The 18,340-nt window shown below is 39.9% G+C and overlaps 4 protein-coding genes across 6 annotated transcripts; 3 read left to right on the forward strand and 1 right to left on the reverse strand.

The window, feature by feature from the left end:
• Positions 1-300: 300 nt before the first annotated feature.
• Positions 301-4,940, forward strand: LOC140373885 (TBC1 domain family member 15). Its single transcript, XM_072460588.1, has 10 exons — positions 301-575; positions 1,342-1,527; positions 1,608-1,726; positions 2,148-2,251; positions 2,722-2,789; positions 2,855-3,001; positions 3,455-3,545; positions 3,620-3,768; positions 4,399-4,540; positions 4,708-4,940. The coding sequence occupies exons 1-10, from the start codon at positions 395-397 to the stop codon at positions 4,868-4,870; spliced, it is 1,350 nt and encodes a 449-aa protein (XP_072316689.1). The 5' UTR covers positions 301-394; the 3' UTR covers positions 4,871-4,940.
• Positions 4,941-7,586: 2,646 nt separating this feature from the next.
• Positions 7,587-11,417, forward strand: hsc70 (heat shock cognate 70). The gene is made up of 9 exons (XM_072460485.1): positions 7,587-7,789; positions 8,670-8,874; positions 8,946-9,151; positions 9,250-9,402; positions 9,479-10,034; positions 10,110-10,312; positions 10,380-10,578; positions 10,659-10,891; positions 11,080-11,417. The coding sequence occupies exons 2-9, from the start codon at positions 8,670-8,672 to the stop codon at positions 11,302-11,304; spliced, it is 1,980 nt and encodes a 659-aa protein (XP_072316586.1). The 5' UTR covers positions 7,587-7,789; the 3' UTR covers positions 11,305-11,417.
• A 562-nt stretch (positions 11,418-11,979) lies between these two features.
• Positions 11,980-13,967, forward strand: LOC140373816 (chymotrypsin-like protease CTRL-1). The gene is made up of 7 exons (XM_072460489.1): positions 11,980-12,110; positions 12,276-12,379; positions 12,466-12,545; positions 12,630-12,711; positions 12,889-13,069; positions 13,355-13,485; positions 13,700-13,967. Exons 1-7 carry the CDS (start codon positions 12,065-12,067, stop codon positions 13,859-13,861), a joined length of 786 nt encoding a protein of 261 aa, XP_072316590.1. The 5' UTR covers positions 11,980-12,064; the 3' UTR covers positions 13,862-13,967.
• A 724-nt stretch (positions 13,968-14,691) lies between these two features.
• lin37 (lin-37 DREAM MuvB core complex component) lies at positions 14,692-17,876 on the reverse strand. Of its 3 annotated transcripts, none has more exons than XM_072460492.1 (9): positions 17,680-17,876; positions 17,498-17,573; positions 16,270-16,317; positions 16,161-16,187; positions 16,007-16,092; positions 15,716-15,879; positions 15,511-15,630; positions 15,341-15,414; positions 14,692-14,927 (listed from the first exon to the last, which is right to left on the reverse strand). In XM_072460492.1, the coding sequence occupies exons 1-9, from the start codon at positions 17,711-17,713 to the stop codon at positions 14,840-14,842; spliced, it is 717 nt and encodes a 238-aa protein (XP_072316593.1). In that variant the 5' UTR covers positions 17,714-17,876; the 3' UTR covers positions 14,692-14,839. The 3 variants fall into 3 exon arrangements, with proteins under 3 accessions (XP_072316593.1, XP_072316592.1, XP_072316591.1); XM_072460491.1 differs by having other exon boundaries at positions 15,508-15,630; XM_072460490.1 differs by having other exon boundaries at positions 15,499-15,630.
• Between the last annotated feature and the right edge of the window lie 464 nt (positions 17,877-18,340).

Consider the following 18,340-nt stretch of genomic DNA (forward strand, 5'->3'; position numbering starts at 1 on the left):
GTTAGTTAGTCAGTCAGTCAGTCAGTCAGTTAGTTAGTTAGTTAGTTAGTTAATACACACAGTAATAGTCCTCTGAAATAAAATGTAAAATAATTGTTAGGAGAAGCGGAGTACCAGCATAAAGCCACCAGATGGAGGAAGTGCGCGTGCATCTTCCCAGAGCTCCACCTGGAATGTGGAGCCTAAACTCGGATCCCAAGGTGCGGTCATATGATCCCAGCTGCTCCACTGGCGCTCATCTGAGACGGAGCAGGTTACTTCAGTCCAGTCTAATCTGCTCATTTTATCACTTTCTGTCGTGAGAATGTATGCCTCGGGATCATGCTTAGGATAGGGAGGAGGATGTTGGTTTGTGGCCCGCTCATCCGCACGGTCGGTACCTGTCCGAGCGCACATGGACCGTTCAGGCGCAGGTGTAGAAGAGGCCGCAGCAGGAGTGGCGCCACTGGAGCAGACGTCAGTGGCGGCGCTGCACCGTCCGGCCCTGGCCGCAGCACGAATCACTTTACCTGGAGTCATGGACGCAGAGGGCAGAGTGGACGAGTCCAGGCTGAGGATGCATGTTTTCAAAAACGGTACTTGTAATAAACTCGTTTAAGTGTAGGCCTATCTTTATTGTGAGCCTATAATTGGGTGAAGATGAACTTTGAACCCAAATACTAGTGATACCAACCAGAACTTATTTTGTGTATATGACATGTTTTATGTTTTATGTTTTTCACTTGGTTTGGTGGGATTGTACCTGTGGTAAATAGTCCAGTTTCTGTCAACACAGAAAGTTCAATCTAAAATTATTGGACAATTTGTTCAATTTAATTTAAACATTCCTTTAACAACACAAAAGTGTGTGTGTGTGTGTGTGTGTGTGTGTACTATATATATAGTTATATTAATTATATTATGTATATGTATATTGATTAACTATGTTCAAGTTTTTTTTTAACTTCATAACTGCTTATTGTTATTAACATGTGCAGAAGGAGCAGGTCAAATGATGGCCGAGTTACAGTGGCACTATTCATTAACTACAACTTTACCCAGACACATCACATCATTGTAGTTGTTTTTTTTTATTGAATTGAAGTAGGTTACAATAATATCACATGAGACTCAAAAAACCCTCTAGCTAAAAGCATGATACCCAAATGCTCGGATAATAATAATCCTTTGGTCAAAAAATATTTAGATCTCACTTACTTTCTGGCCTTAAGGTATATTATATCCTATAATCAGCAGAACACCTCTTGATCAAGTTTACTGATGAATTTATTAATTTCCCTGTGTCTTAATAATACCAAAACAACCCCAATAGGTGAGTGTCTTTTTCTCCTTTTTGCCCAGGGGGTGTACTACCTCATGAGAGAAGCCTTGTGTGGCGCTTTTTGTTTGGGATGTACCCCTGCAGCTCCACTGCTCTGGAGCGCCCCCTGCTGCTGGAGCAGTTGGTCGTCCGATACCAGGTTATGAAAGGAAAGTGGCAGCGTTTACTTCCCTCAACAGTGAAAATGCACATCAATGGCACAGATGGTAAATGGCATTGTCCATCAGGTTATCAAAGACCACACATGTAATTGATGCCTCATGAGTTCTTGTCTTTGTAATTACAGTGGAATTAATCATGGCTATTGAATACTTCAACCAAAGACAGCTTCAGGTCAAACAACAGTCTCAGGAGTACAGCCTCGAGGTCAGAGAAAAGCTGGCCTTCTTAGAGCTCCAAGCACAGGTATAATGGCAGTGGCTCAGTGGTTAGAGTATTCACCCATCCACCTTGAAGTTTGACAGTTCAGACAATGAGCATCAAAAGATGAATTCTATATTATTAAACTCGTTAGTGGTCTCGGATCAGTGTCAATCATGCAAAAGACTGGGGGGGGGGAAATTGTAAAGTATAGTAGCCATGCTATTAGTTACACTATTAGTGCCTCTATTTCCTGCCTTTTGGGATTTTATCTGTTGTTAAATCAGAGTAAGATATATATCTACTTTTGATGATTTAATTTCCTTTACCTTACTCGTTTAGTAGGAATTTTCAGGCAAGAGTCAAATGCAGTCATTTACCTTTGGTGTGGTTTTTGTGTTTACTAAGATTCCTGATACTATGTGACTGATTTTTACAAGTTGTATTTGCTTTGTTTATTGGGCAGATCTTGTTTGAGCGAGTTACACTAGACCAAAAGGAGCTGCAAGAAGCTATACGAATAATAGACAAAGACGTGCCACGAACAAACAGAAACTTGAGCTATTACAAGTGAGTTTTGTGACAGCCATTCAGAGGTTTTTAATAATATCTCACAATGCTTCTTACCTTTCCTAAGGTTAATAATACTGTTACTTATAATGCCAGTGTTTTTGGTTACATATATACATAATAATGCAGGATGCAGAGTAGTTAGCACCATGAAGGAGGTGCATGTGTTTTATGTCTGTGAGGCATAACTTTCCTTGAGTTACTGAACTTTGTGCTGTTCATTTGTCCATTTAATTGCAAACTAAGTAATCTAACTCATTTGATTACCATTACGTGTATTTAGAATCAGGCAGCTGATACATACTTATACTTATAGAACTTAAGTGGTCAATTTGAAAACATGATTCATAAGATATTTTCACTAATACTAAATGAACACAATTTCCTGTCTGCCTGATCAGAAAGGGATATTATTATTCATGCTGAGAGGAACTTTTGCTGTATTTATGTTTTATTATTTGTCTGTGCAGAGGAGAAGGATCAGGCAATCTCTTAGTCTTAAGAGACATCCTCATCACTTATGCTGCTTTTCATCCAGGTAAAACTCACATGTCCTGTCTTTTGTTCAAAACAAATACATCTATATAACAATTTCTCACACAGAAGTGAGTTATGCACAAGGCATGAATGACCTGTGCAGCCGCTTCCTGGAGGTCCTGGACTCAGAAGTGGACACTTTCTGGAGTTTTTCCTGTTACATGGAGAAGTTTTCAAAAGACTTCAGAGCTGACGGGTTACACAGAAAAATAGGTAATAACATTAGAGCAAAAGGTTCAGTACATTGACTGTGATAAATATGTGAACAGAGGAAAGGATATGTGTCCTCTAGTGGTGAACAAAGCAAACAAACAAACAAACAAACAAACATGTTCAGCATGCATTATATATATATATATATATATATATATACACATACATATACAATCATATATATATATATACAATCATATATATATATACAATCATATATATATATATATATATATATATACAATTATATATATATATATATACAATCATATATATATATATATATATATATATATATATATATATATATATATATATATATATATATATATATATATATATATACAATTATATATATATACAATTATATATATACACATATATATATTTTTTGTGTCAAGAATCTGATGCAAAACTACCGGTACTTCTAAACTGTTATGTTTGGTGTTTAAGAACTGGAAGCAGCTCTGTTAAAAGAGCTGGATCCACAGCTCTATGACCACCTTGTGACGGACAACATGGAGAGCTTCACCTTTTGCCACAGGTATTTTCAGTGCAATATTTGTGAATAATGAACAGAAATGAAATGATTGGGGCTGTGCCATTGCTCTGTGTAAGATGGCTGCTGCTGGGCTTCCAAAGGGAGTTTGAACACAGCCAGGCTCTGCGTTTGTTCGAGATCCTGAGCTGTGATCACCTGGAGCTTATTTCTCAACAAGTTGAGCGCGCACGCTATCAGGAGAGATTGGCACAAAAGAGAACCTCAGGTGAATTCTCACTTCATTCAGTTCAGTATGCAAGTTACATTTGACAACTGTTATTATTGAGTGAGTTTGCTAAAGTTGGGTTTATTGATGTGAGATCAAATTCTATTGGCCTGGAGCGTTAAACTCACATTGGGATATGAACAATATTTCATTTTGTTGTATGTCAGGTTTACTGGTTAAATTGAGGGCTATGAAATTGAATATGAATGTTCATTAATGTATTTTATATATGTAAATCATTGTGTAAACAATATCACTAACAGTCAGTTTCATGAAAGGAACAAATACATTTTCGTGGGGGAAAAAAGTTACTAGTAGAAGACCATTTCAGTATCAATTCCAATTGCATCCAAGTCATCACAGATATACAATGCACACTGTAGTGTTTCCCATTTGAAGAGGTGATATGGTGTCTCAGGACTATACATTGGCATAACAAATTCACACTTTGCTGCTATAAGGGCCCATATTATAAACAAAAGTGGAGTATACAAAGTAATAGTCACCCCTAGGTGTATGTCATTGGTATACCACAGGATACAACATTGTCCCCATAAGTTAGGCAGGTCATAGCATAGATTTTAGTCCTCACAATGTGAAAACTATATTGTGTTTTGTCCTGGTGTTTAGACAGTGGCACCCAAACACATCTGCAAAGAATCAACCCAGACTTCACGTTTGAGCTGTTCATCTGTGCCGCCATCCTTCTGGAAAACAGAAGGTTTCTTTTAAGGTGTCAAACTGATGTCCAGCTAATACAGTTTGCAAACAGGTACTGTATGACTCTATCCAGCTGTTATATCTGTGTACCATGCCTATCATTAATAATGGGACTGCCCAAATCTATATGATTGGGGTCCGTTTCTAAAATTATTACCACCTTAGCATAATTAGCAAAGGGCACCGCGCATTGTGTAACTAATATTTTTCTCTTTGCAGCCTTCAAGGAACTCTGGACCTAAATAGCACTCTGAAGAAAACAGAGCAGCTTTTCTTCGACTACTGCAAGTGCCACTCCTGGGATTACCTGAGAAGACACTGCCATCAACCCAGCGACAGAGACCTTTTCTATCTGCTACGTAATTTCTTTGTATTAAAATGAAATCTGCACTTTTTTAAATCCAGGGACATACAAGGCTGCTGAGGAAAAAAATATTTTTATTTATTTTTAATAGTGGAATTTTTTTGTGAAATGTTGTCTTATTGACAATCTATACTTTAGTGTGATGCAATAAACCGCACTGTTTAATTTCAGATGTAAACTTTTTTCTACCCTTGTTCTCATAGGGGTCACAGGTGACTGGAGCCTATGTTTACACATTCATCGTTGTCCATAAAAACAATCACATTTTCAGGTTGAGGTTGAAAAAAAGGCAAGGTAGCGGAGCATACTTGTCCCATCCCCCATGATCTTTAAAACTAACTAAGTTAAAGTTAGTTTTAAAGGCAGAGCAGATATGGGCCTAAAATGCAGCTTTCCTTTTACCTACTGCTGGGAGACTTCTGCTGCGCACCCTTGACGGGCAGCGGCTTGTTCAGCTAGCTACACACACATGGGACCCCAGCTTCCAGAACGAGTTCCCCGTGGAGGGTCGTGGGGCGTGAGCCTCGCCACGGCACTAGAGTAACATAGTGGCGGTAGAATTAAAAGATTGAAGTGGAAAATGCAGAAACTACCTGAGGACAGGAGAACAGGGCGTCAACAACAGCACAATCTGAGGCGGAAGTGGGAGAAGCAGAGGAACAAGTGGTAGGGGGGTTTTTATACAGGGGAGTGACACCTGCTGGCCAATTTGATTAAAAACCATCCACACCATCACATTCTTTTTGGTGATGGTTTTATGGCGGTTGGTATACAAGTGTTACATAACCGCCATCCACTGTAGTTGTACGACTTTATTCTTCAGAAACACAGGAGTTTGAAGCCCAAGAGATCCAAGCACATGAGGTGCTTGGATCCTCCTCTTCCCTGGTGCTCCACGGCGGCCGGCATCCAAGTGCCACACCACTGCCACCCACAGTAGTATAACCCACCACAGTAGTGTAACCCACCACACTAGTGTAACCCACCACAGTAGTGTAACCCACCACACTAGTGTAACCCACCACAGTAGTATAACCCACCACAGTAGTGTAACCCACCACACTAGTGTAACCCACCACAGTAGTGTAACCCACCACAGTAGTGTAACCCACCACACTAGTGTAACCCACCACAGTAGTGTAACCCACCACAGTAGTGTAACCCACCACACTAGTGTAACCCACCACAGTAGTGTAACCCACCACACTAGTGTAACCCACCACACTAGTGTAACCCACCACAGTAGTGTAACCCACCACACTAGTGTAACCCACCACAGTAGTGTAACCCACCACAGTAGTGTAACCCACCACACTAGTGTAACCCACCACAGTAGTGTAACCCACCACACTAGTGTAACCCACCACAGTAGTGTAACCCACCACACTAGTGTAACCCACCACACTAGTGTAACCCACCACAGTAGTGTAACCCACCACACTAGTGTAACCCACCACAGTAGTGTAACCCACCACAGTAGTGTAACCCACCACACTAGTGTAACCCACCACAGTAGTGTAACCCACCACACTAGTGTAACCCACCACACTAGTGTAACCCACCACAGTAGTGTAACCCACCACACTAGTGTAACCCACCACACTAGTGTAACCCACCACACTAGTGTAACCCACCACACTAGTGTAACCCACCACAGTAGTGTAACCCACCACACTAGTGTAACCCACCACACTAGTGTAACCCACCACAGTAACCCACCACAGTAGTGTAACCCACCACAGTAGTGTAACCCACCACACTAGTGTAACCCACCACAGTAGTGTAACCCACCACACTAGTGTAACCCACCACAGTAGTGTAACCCACCACACTAGTGTAACCCACCACACTAGTGTAACCCACCACAGTAGTGTAACCCACCACACTAGTGTAACCCACCACACTAGTGTAACCCACCACAGTAACCCACCATGGGACGATAAAGTCTGGCGGTAATGTAACACTTGGATACCAGCCGCCATAAAACACCATAGAAGAAGTATATGAGAAAAGAATGCGTGTGCATTCAATTCCTTTCCGCTTTGATCCTATGGGCTTTGAAGATAATTAAACATAAACGCAGAAATACAATTAAAATATATATATATATATATACGGTATAGCGTAAAACACATAATTTGAAGACATACAACTACAGTAGGTGTCTGTAAATGCACCTTTTCAGTTGGCTGCCAACCGCCATTAAAAAGTAACACAACAACGACAAGCTCCACAGAAAGCAGTCTGTGTAACCTGGTGGGCTCGCAGTGGCCGGGAAGTAACGTAAGTTCGCCTTGTCCTTATTCCGTATTTATGCAGTGAAGCGCCATTTCTGCGCTGTCCCAGAGGCTGTGGGTAATTTTTTTAATCTCCTTAGAGGGGATGCGCCAGAGAAAAAGTTTGAGACGCTCTGCACTAGGGGAAATTTACCTAACATGTATTAGGTATGTATTAACTGTGAGAGGAAGGCGGGGAACCAGGAGTAATAGTAACATAGGAAGGACATGCAGACTCCACTCAGAGAGATCATGTGACGTTGCTCTGGTTTGGGAATCAAACCCATGATCTTCCTGGGAGGGGAGAGCGCTAACTGCTCTGCCACCTGTACATTTCAGATGGGAGGGTTGTAAATATTGGGAACAGCTATAATAAAAAAAAAAAAAAATCTAAATGCATAAATATGTGTCAAATTGATCATCCCAACTGTAATTGTAGCCTGCTACATTTGTATTTTTTGCTGCCTTTAGAAGGCAGCACATGGACCTTTTGCCTGGTCACTTGACACCAGTGCCTCTCCATGTGTATCTTTATAGTCCCAGGAGCACAGACAGTCGATCTCTTAGTCAATTTGCCAGGGGAGAGAGCAGAGCTGGTGAGGAGGGCAGCCACGGGCCTTGTGTGCTTTAAACTAAAGTCTTGAACATCTGACAACTCAAGGTAACCCAAAATACAGAGGGCCGGCATCAAATTCTGTGTTGTTTGTTGCTTCTAGCTGATATGGTCATTGAATAGGTGAATTTGCATGGTAATCACATGGAGAAACAAACAAATTTGGCTAATACTGTAGCTCATTAATTACTAGGGATTTTAATAAAGCTTAAATTACCGTGGCATAAATTGCATGTGGCTGATATCGAAAAGAAGTAAAGCACAGCCATGTAAGCACTTTCCTGTTACGCAACACTTTAACAAGTGATAATTCAATAAGCTAAGAGAACACTCAAACTGTGTATGCAGATAAAAGAACCAATGTGTAGAACCAGCTAAATACACACTGTTAAAATGGCATCGACAAAAGGCTTTCTATGACGCTCAATGTATTTTAATCCAACTCAAAGCTCTTCTGTTCAAAGCTGAATAACTTTAAGCCTACTGTGCTTCAACATGTAGAGTCTGAAAACCACAGATAAACGCCCTTTGCCACTTTATCCACCTTCCATTCATTGCTACCCGGCCACAGCAGCTCCAATAATAGTAACTGCAGGTTATTTGGAGGCAGCTGTTGGAAAATAGACTGCGATCCGTTTCTCCACATCACATTACACCAGGCTGACACTGAGATGCCACGCACAGGGGAATCAGACCAGAGCTGCTGAAAAAAGATCAGAAGGTCTCCGTCATTTACGTTTAAGCCTTTTGTGGCGTCTGGACTGAAATAGGGCTGGGGCACAGACATACAAGTATTCAGAAATAGAAGTATTGCACTGTTCTATAAATTCACATGTAGACTATGGAATATTTCTAAATTGCCAGTTCATTATATGTTCACAAGAATAAGGTACAATAGGAAAAATGTTAATTGTTGTGCGTCTACAAGATGTCTAAAGGACCAGCAGTGGGTATCGATCTGGGAACCACATACTCCTGTGTGGGTATCTTCCAGCATGGCAAAGTGGAGATCATCGCCAACGACCAAGGAAACAGGACCACCCCGAGTTACGTGGCCTTCACAGACACCGAGAGACTGATAGGAGATGCGGCCAAGAACCAAGTCGCTATGAATCCCACCAACACTGTGTTTGGTAAAGCTTTGAAACATAATACACTTGTAATAACATTTATGTGAAATGTTAATATTATATGCTTCTGTCAGATGCCAAACGCCTCATTGGTCGTAAGTTTGATGACGCTGTGGTGCAGTCAGACATGAAGCACTGGCCTTTTAAGGTTATAAATGACTCTTCTAAGCCAAAGGTAGAGGTTGAATACAAAGGTGAGATCAAGACTTTCTTCCCTGAAGAGGTTTCCTCAATGGTGCTCACTAAAATGAAGGAGATCTCTGAGGCCTATCTCGGAAAGGTAATCCACAAGTTGTGTAAACATAATGCCCACAGAATTTGGGCCGAAAAAATCCCAATGACGTTGAGTAAATACTATTGTAAAATGTTTTTTTACAGCCTGTGAACAATGCAGTTGTAACGGTTCCCGCCTACTTCAATGACTCCCAGCGCCAGGCGACCAAAGATGCTGGAGTTATTTCTGGGCTTAATGTGCTGCGTATCATTAATGAACCAACGGCAGCAGCCATTGCCTATGGCTTGGACAAAAAAGTAAGCATCACTATGCCAGAATAACAGCATATCATTTTTGTTAAAAAAATAAAATATAAATTTAACTGAATTTTAGGTTGGGAGTGAAAGGAATGTTCTCATCTTTGATCTTGGTGGAGGCACTTTTGATGTGTCAATCTTGACCATTGAAGATGGCATTTTTGAGGTCAAATCCACAGCCGGAGACACTCATTTGGGAGGAGAAGACTTTGATAACCGCATGGTAAATCATTTTATTGCTGAGTTCAAACGCAAGTTCAAAAAAGACATCACAGACAACAAAAGAGCAGTGCGTCGTTTGCGTACGGCCTGTGAGCGCGCCAAGCGCACCCTCTCCAGCAGCACTCAGGCCAGCATTGAGATCGACTCTCTGTATGAAGGAGTGGATTTCTACACCTCCATCACTAGAGCCCGCTTTGAAGAGCTTAATGCAGATTTGTTCCGTGGCACACTGGAGCCTGTGGAGAAGTCCTTGAGGGATGCCAAAATGGACAAAGCCCAAGTCCATGACATCGTCCTTGTTGGGGGCTCCACACGTATTCCCAAAATCCAAAAGTTGCTTCAAGACTTCTTCAATGGGAGAGACCTGAATAAGAGCATCAATCCTGATGAAGCTGTGGCCTATGGTGCAGGTAAGTGTTTACACATTATACAAGCTTTCCCTGTATACTTTTCTGTGTACAGACTGACACTGAAACTCCTCACAGCTGTGCAGGCGGCCATCTTGGCAGGAGATAAGTCTGAGAATGTACAGGACCTACTCCTGCTGGACGTCACGCCTTTGTCCCTGGGAATCGAGACCGCTGGAGGAGTCATGACCGTGCTTATCAAGAGAAACACCACTATTCCCACCAAACAAACCCAGACTTTCACCACCTACTCTGACAACCAGCCCGGTGTGCTAATTCAGGTATCATGGTGTTTAAACCGTTTCACTAAATTCAATGACCCTCGACACTAAAACGAGAGCTTTACAGGTATATGAAGGTGAGAGGGCCATGACTAAAGACAACAACATCCTGGGAAAGTTTGAACTCACTGGAATCCCTCCTGCTCCAAGAGGTGTCCCTCAGATTGAGGTGACATTTGACATTGACGCCAATGGTATTCTTAACGTGTCAGCTGTGGACAAAAGCACCGGAAAAGAAAACAAGATTACCATCACCAACGATAAAGGTATACCTTTGAAGACTTGTGACATAAAAAATATGCAAATTAAACACATTGTCATCGTTACAATTTGGAATGATTGATAGGCCGCCTGAGCAAGGAGGATATTGAGCGCATGGTTCAGGAGGCAGAGCAGTTTAAGGCCGAAGACGACACTCAAAGAGAGAAAGTTACAGCCAAGAACTCGCTGGAGTCCCTGGCTTTCAACATGAAGAGCACTGTGGAGGACGAGAAGCTGCAGGACAAGATCAGCCCGGAGGATAAGAAGACCATCGTGGAGAAGTGCAACGAGGTCATTGCATGGCTGGACAAGAACCAGGTACAAATCTATAAAAAAGCTTAATTCATTTTTGTGCATTGATTGTCCTCAGATTCTACATAGTGACTTAGATGGTCGAGTTAGTAATAATGACAAACAGTGAGAAATATCTAGCAACACACACTTTTAAACCTATTAAACTTTAAAGATAATTCCATGCACCTTCTTGTTTTGTGTGGTGTGTACAGACGGCTGAAAAGGAAGAGTATGAGCATCAGCAGAAGGAACTGGAGAAGGTGTGCAACCCCATCATCACTAATCTGTACCAGGGAGCAGGGATGCCCGGGGGAATGCCTGGTGGAATGCCCGGTGGTATGCCCGGTGGTATGCCTGGAGGAATGCCCGGTGGTTTCCCTGGTGGAGCTGGAGGTGCTGGTTCCTCCTCTGGCCCGACTATTGAAGAGGTCGACTAGACTTCAAATCCCAGCTTACATTAGTGTGCAATATGTACCATCATTAAATAAGCACACATTACAACTTTCATCTCAGTTTGAAAAATAAATGATAATAAAGTTGGGAATATAAATGTGTTGTGTCTTCTTGACTTATTATATTTGGCTAAATGCTTCAACACATGCTACATTGAGAATGCCCATTGTCTTTAGATCTCTGGAGGTAAGCAGGGTTGGGTTAGTAGTTGGATGGGAGACCAGGTGTGCCAGTGCGGTGACAGTGGCTGCAGTGCATTCTGTAGTTGTGTCCTTGGGCAATACACCACCCACCTTACCTCCATTGTTGACGTAGTAAGGTGTATGAATGATAATGTCTGTGAGAGTGAATACAGGACTGAAATAAACCCATTGCGACAATCCAGTGTGTTCACAATGTCTCAACCAAATAAACATAATAACAAAACTCTAAATACTTTTAGATTATGTTCAAATATTGTTTTACCTTATTCTAAAATATATTGTAAAAGAAAAATTAACAAAAGTTGTAACAAGTAACTAAAATAAATGTATCTATGAAAAAAAGTTTTATTTTCTTATGTAATATCCCAGGTGATCAAGAGCAGCACATGGAGGCCTGGTTGTTGTTTCAGCTGCTTATCAAGGTGTTTTTCCCCCATTCTTATCAAATGGAAAATATGTTCTTTTACTTACTTGCCATATAAAAGCCCATGGCTCAGTATGAAAGGTTAGACAGGGACGTGACCCACTCTGAGACACAGACATGCTCTTGCTCGTCAGTTGTTTGGCTCTTGTAGCCTCCACTCTGGGTAAGTGATGTATTCACAATTTATCTAGGTTTAGCTACAGTAAAATGGTACATGTATACTAGTGCTTCCCAGGATGAAAAATCACCAAATTCTAAATTAGAAGAAACAAGTTCAAATCAAATCATTTATTAGTTTGTTTTAGTCATGCTCTTTGATTGGTCTCAGGGTGTGGAGTTCCTTCCATTAGGCCCCAAGTGAGCGGATACAACAAAATTGTAAATGGTGAGAATGCTGTGTCTGGATCCTGGCCCTGGCAGGTTTCTCTTCAGGTAATCATTATGAAAGGCAGCATCAAATTTCTTAACCTTTCAATAATTATTCAAGATTTCATTATTTTTTATATTTTCTTTATAAGGATGGCAGCGGATTTCACTTCTGTGGAGGTTCCCTGATCAACCAGTACTGGGTTGTCACTGCTGCCCACTGCCGTGTGTCGTAAGTTAATTCAATGCTATACACATGATATGGCCAAACTCTTCCTCTATTGTCGTTATAACTACGGTCACTTCCTCTATGCAGCCCCAGAAGCCACCGTGTGATCCTGGGAGAGTACGACCGTAACTACAACAGCGAGCCCATTCAGGTCAAAACCATCTCCATGGTAAGTTATACTTCTAGTCCTCATACTTACAGTGCCCTCCACTCATATTTTAAACTGTGAAAGAAGACTCCCAATATGAATGGAGGACACTGTATATTAAGGTGTTTCTGGATTATTATTTCAATAATAATTGAACTTTATATTAACAATACATTATATTGCTTTCTCATTCTGCAGGCCATCTCTCACCCCTACTACAATAGCAACAACTTCAACAATGACATCACCCTCTTGAAGCTGTCCTCCCCTGCTCAGATGACCAGTCGCATTTCCCCCGTGTGCCTGGCCTCCTCCTCCACCAGCATCCCGGCTGGAACCAAGTGTGTGACCACTGGATGGGGCCGCACTGGAAGCACTTGTAAGTAGTAATAACACATTTTACATACTTGCGTACTTATATATGTGTTAAATGGACACTATATAACATTATATAACATTCTGATTGATAACTACAGTCTCATCACATTGACATTAAAAAATTGTGGAGTTAGACACAAACCATAGAGTGAAGAGTATTGTTCAGCAATTTTCTTGCACTGAAGCTTAACTGACCAATAAACTGTAAAAATATTCTGTATATAATCAGTAATGAGTCTTTTTTTTTTCGAATTCACTTCACCATGTTACTGTTGCCTGTTTGCAGCGAGCCCCCGTTACCTCCAGCAGACCTCTTTGCCACTGCTGACCCCTGCTCAGTGCATGCAGTACTGGGGACAGAACAGAATCTCAGACGCCATGATCTGTGCTGGTGCATCTGGCGTGTCTTCTTGTCAGGTAAATAGAAAGTTAAATAGAATAAATAGAAATATTGGTACCTTTGACAAATATTGGCAGTCAAATAGCATGGGAGAACAGTAGGCAAAAACCCACCATGAATCACTGCTGCTGGAAAAGTGTAAAGCTACCACAGCATTCATCAGTTATCTGCCAATATCAGTAGATGGCCCTGTACATTTTGTAGTGGTTGATCTTGGCTGGTTCATTTCAGGGTGATTCTGGCGGCCCTTTGGTCTGTGAGAGCAGTGGTGTGTGGTCTCAGGTGGGTATTGTGTCATGGGGCACATCAAACTGCAACGTGTATGCTCCTGCTGTGTACGCCCGCGTGTCCTACCTGCGCAGCTGGATTGACCAGACCCTTGCTTACAACTAATGCACCAAACAAACATGAACGTGAACATATCTGTCTGGTGTCAAATATGATGAAATATTAAAGGTTATATAATGATGTGTGTTGTTTCCAATCCTTTTAAAACACATTATTTTGTGACAACCTAGTATTTAAGTATTCTCTGTCAGCAGCACTAAATAATGGGATTCTAAAAGGAAGGTTTAGACATTTTTAGACTTGCAAAATGATATTATGCAATATTAATTATGGTAGGGATGGGCGGAATTGTTTTAATGTATTTATTCCTCACATTGATTCATTTTAGATGTCTTATTTAAAACAAATAAAAGGGCTGTCAATATTTCTTTTTGGAACATAAACAATACAGACTTTCAATCAGCGCCATTTAACGCAATGCGCTCCAGACTACATGCCATAGACCTCTCGATTAAAAAGACCTGAGCTGATCTTGATTAAACTTAAGTTTAATTGCACAGCCCTAAATACAGGCAGGCTTGATTGTAAGAAATACCCTAAATTTAATCTTACTAAAATCAAGTTGTACTATAGGTTATTATTTGCAAATCTGGATTGTTGCATTGAAGAATTTGCTGTTTTCATTTTCAAACAAACAAAAATCTATATTCCCTGTTTTGTGGTCATTCAGCATCAAGGAAAGTGTCTGCAAAGTCAGATTTCATGTGTGATGATGTGCACAATATGGGAGGGCCCTGGCTTCATCCCTTATCTATCATTTACATCAGCTGCACCTGACGATAAAGAAACATGCAGTAGTTTGTGTCACAAAGAGAATAAAGCAGTGCACCACAGAGAACAATTACAAATTTAATCACATTCTTGAAAAAGAAAATACAGAAAGCGTAACTAATATCTTATTTTAATCACTGTCAAATTTAAATGATGGGTCAAATAATGAAATGAGTCAAATAATGTAAAACTGGACTGAATGGTAGAAAAGCCACACAAACACAAGTGAGTAAAATCTGCACCAATGATTGTTCAGTGATCGTACAGCTCCTTCATCTCCTTCAGGATCTTTATGCTCTCACTGTATCTCAGCTGATTCTTGTTGGAGCACTCCTTCCATCTAGGGCACAAATAAGGCACAAATAAGATTAGGGGTGACAGTTCTGAAGATGGCCGAAACATGTCAACAAGGTACCGGTAAGTACAGCTCTAAAACAACCTGTATTTGCATAATAGCACCCACAGGAATGGGCGATACTGATAACAAATATTCAGACAATTCAAAAGAAATGTATTAAAACTTGTCTTTAAATGCATTTGTTGAGTTTTTATCATCAGCCAAAGGTCTAAACACCTTTATTTAAAACATCACTTTTTTTCATTTCCATTTTTAATAGGCTCTTTTTGTAGCATTTTTTACTCAACAATATACTCTATTTAGCATATCTTGAAAACAATATTATCTAAATGTTTACATAATAATCAGCCTCTAATAACTCATTTATATATACTTTAATAACTAAAAATTCATACTTTTGTCGTATCTTTTTCCAGCGCACCATGTGGTCAGATATACGAGGTCCAAACGAAGGAACTTTATCTGCAGGCTGTGAACAAAATAAACGCTAACGTTACTTTGTGCTAGTGAAATTAATTGATTAACATATAATTAGAAGTATCTGGTATTGAACCTTTTTAACTACTGGTTTGTCCGTCAGCGGAATCCTGAGGTTGATTACTTCACCAGATGAGTTGACAGGACAAGGAGTCGGCGGTGGCAGTTTGTGAACATCCTGCTCTTTACCATTTACATTGTCAGTGATCTACAGCAGAATAAGCACAAGTTTAAATTGGTGGCATTTTAGTTTAAATTAAGGAAAGCTAAAGCCACGTCGTCAATGTCTTTACCTCCTCATCTGTAACACTGTGTGGGGAGAGTGGCAACAGAGCCGCCTGTTCTCGAAATGATGGGTTGTTTCGCATCCAAGAACGACAAATAGGATACAAAGGCGTGTTGCTGTTAAACTGAGCCAAATCAACGCTGCGGTCAAACAACTTGATAATATAAGCATCTGAGAAATAAAAAAGAACAATAACTTAGATTGACAAGCTGTATAAGGTGTGGTCAAACAGTATTCCAAAAGCAAGAGCTAATAATAATACAAATATGTTTGATATATTGGTCACTATTCTGGTTACTTTGTTTGTTTTGATTGGAGTCTGCCATGCTTTCATCCATTTCTTTTCTTTTCTTTCTTCTATATTGTGGAAGCCTTGATGGTGGCCTAATAAATTGAACAATGTGTTACAAAATAGATGAACATTTTGACTTTGACTTTGTTGCAATACTCACCTTTTGCCAGACAATGGAGATGAATCCCTATTATAAAAAAATAAAACATAAACATTTAATTAACTAGAGACTTTGAAGAAATAAAAAAAAGGAATAAAATATGACCCACTTATTTGAGGCCTCTGCGTTTTTTCCAGTATCACTTTCATTTTGTTCCCTGGGAATAATAATGTTTTGATTAATTAAAGAAGGTGGATGGAACAAACACAGGAATACCAATCTGAAATAATATAATACATAAAGACTGTCTCACTCTCCCAAGACTCTCCCATTTTTTTTTATTATTTTTTTTATTGTAATATTCTAGAAAGTGATGATGTTAAGATAAGATAAAATAAGATAAGATAATCCTTTATTGTCCCACATGGGGAAATTTCATTGGTGCAACGCAGGAAGATACAGAGGTAGATTATACTCCAAAGTGGGGAGCAAGAGAGATGTTTTCTATTGATTAACTTCTACCATTAGCATAAGCTATATGAAAAGTAAATCAAAGAGCTGGTACATAGATGTACCAGTCTAGTGTCAGAATACTTGAATTAATGCTAAATTTAGAATTTATCATCTTAAAATTTCCATTGGTTTAACATTAGATTACTTGGAAATTCTAATGATGTGTGACGATGACACAATCTCGAGCTGAATGTGTCACAAGAAATATCCAAAAGGTAAATTCTAGTGTTGTCAAAAGTATTGAAAACCACCATTCCAGAACAGTTTTTAAATGATTTTGAATCTTGACACGACTAGTACAAGACCATGTGGTAATATAAGGCGTGTGCACAAGGTGATATACCAAAAAAAATCTTATATTAATTGATTTATTTTGTTTAAGTGAAAAAAACGGGGTTTAAAAAATTGCCATGTGCAACAAAATGTAGTCAAATTTGATCCTCTGAAGACTGATCCTTGACCATGAGTGATGACGGAAACTTATCCTGATTTGAATTAAATCACTTACACAGCCCTAGTTGAAATATTGCAATCTGCATTTTAAGTGTCTGTGCAGATATTAACAAGACGTCCAATGAGTATAAACTAATACAGTATATGATAGCCTAAACTGCAAATCAATACAGTTCTTGTATTATTAGCCTATTCGTGGGTTTCAACATCCATTTAAATTGCATCGTTTTAAAGTGTTAATAGCTCTGGCAAAGGTCCTAATTTCTCATTATTCTGAATCCATTAATAGAATATTGCGTGAAAAACGGGAATACGCTGTTGACTTTGCACTGATCCTGGGATTTTACATGTGATTAGAAGTTAAAAACAGCAGAACAGACTAAAAGAAAATACGCCAATTATGTTTACATCGCGTACAACTTTAGACCTACATTTCCGTTTCCGACTTGTCTACCAGTCCTTGCAATACAGCGTCCAGTTTGCAACGCGCCCCAGATCCCTCCATGTCTGTGAAAATAATTAATAACAAACGTACATATACAATACTAGATGATAATGACATTACAGTGTTTCTAACAAAGGGTTATCTACATGCAAAATTGTTAAGTTTCACCTGGTTTTTCGGTCTTTATCTTGATGTGGTGCATGGTAAGGAATGATCAAGGCAGCTTATGAAGACAAATATTACCGACGTTTCCTGATTAACCAAAATTCTTGAACACAGCCCCCCTGATCTTTGTTTGTTAACGTCTGTTAGCACTAGCTGCGGGGTAGTAAGCAAAGTTTTAAGCGTCCAACATTTATCTCTTATATAATTCAACTCCACGGGGCTAAGGCTATCGCTAGAAACACGCAGTTACAGTTTATATTCAATCGCACTGAATAACATTTCACCCCGCGTACATCTTTTAAAGCTACTGGCTAAATGTATCTTTGCTAATTTAGCTTGTTTAGGTTTCCTCTTCCGCGCGCTGCCCCTTCCCTGTAACGTGATTGGTTCCAGCGGAAAGCAGGTGTCTACTCGTTGGCTCTTGCTCATGTCAATCAAGGAAACACGAGTCCTCATTGGTTAGTACCAGTACTAGAAACAAACCATGGAAACTATTGTTAGTTGTTTTTCACCGAATTAAAGCGTTCATATTTCGCTTTATTGGGCATAGATATGTGAATGTTCTCACGTTAACTTAACATAGAGTACATTTTATCCATCCCTTTGGGTTTGACGTTTTCAGAACTTCTGTAGCAGTCCGGTTTTAGACCTAGTTTAGCCCTGT

Source organism: Eucyclogobius newberryi, unplaced genomic scaffold, assembly GCF_026437365.1.
Source record: "Eucyclogobius newberryi isolate DKJ021-1_F unplaced genomic scaffold, fEucNew1.0.hap1 SCAF_3, whole genome shotgun sequence".
NCBI classification, from domain to species: domain Eukaryota; kingdom Metazoa; phylum Chordata; class Actinopteri; order Gobiiformes; family Gobiidae; genus Eucyclogobius; species Eucyclogobius newberryi.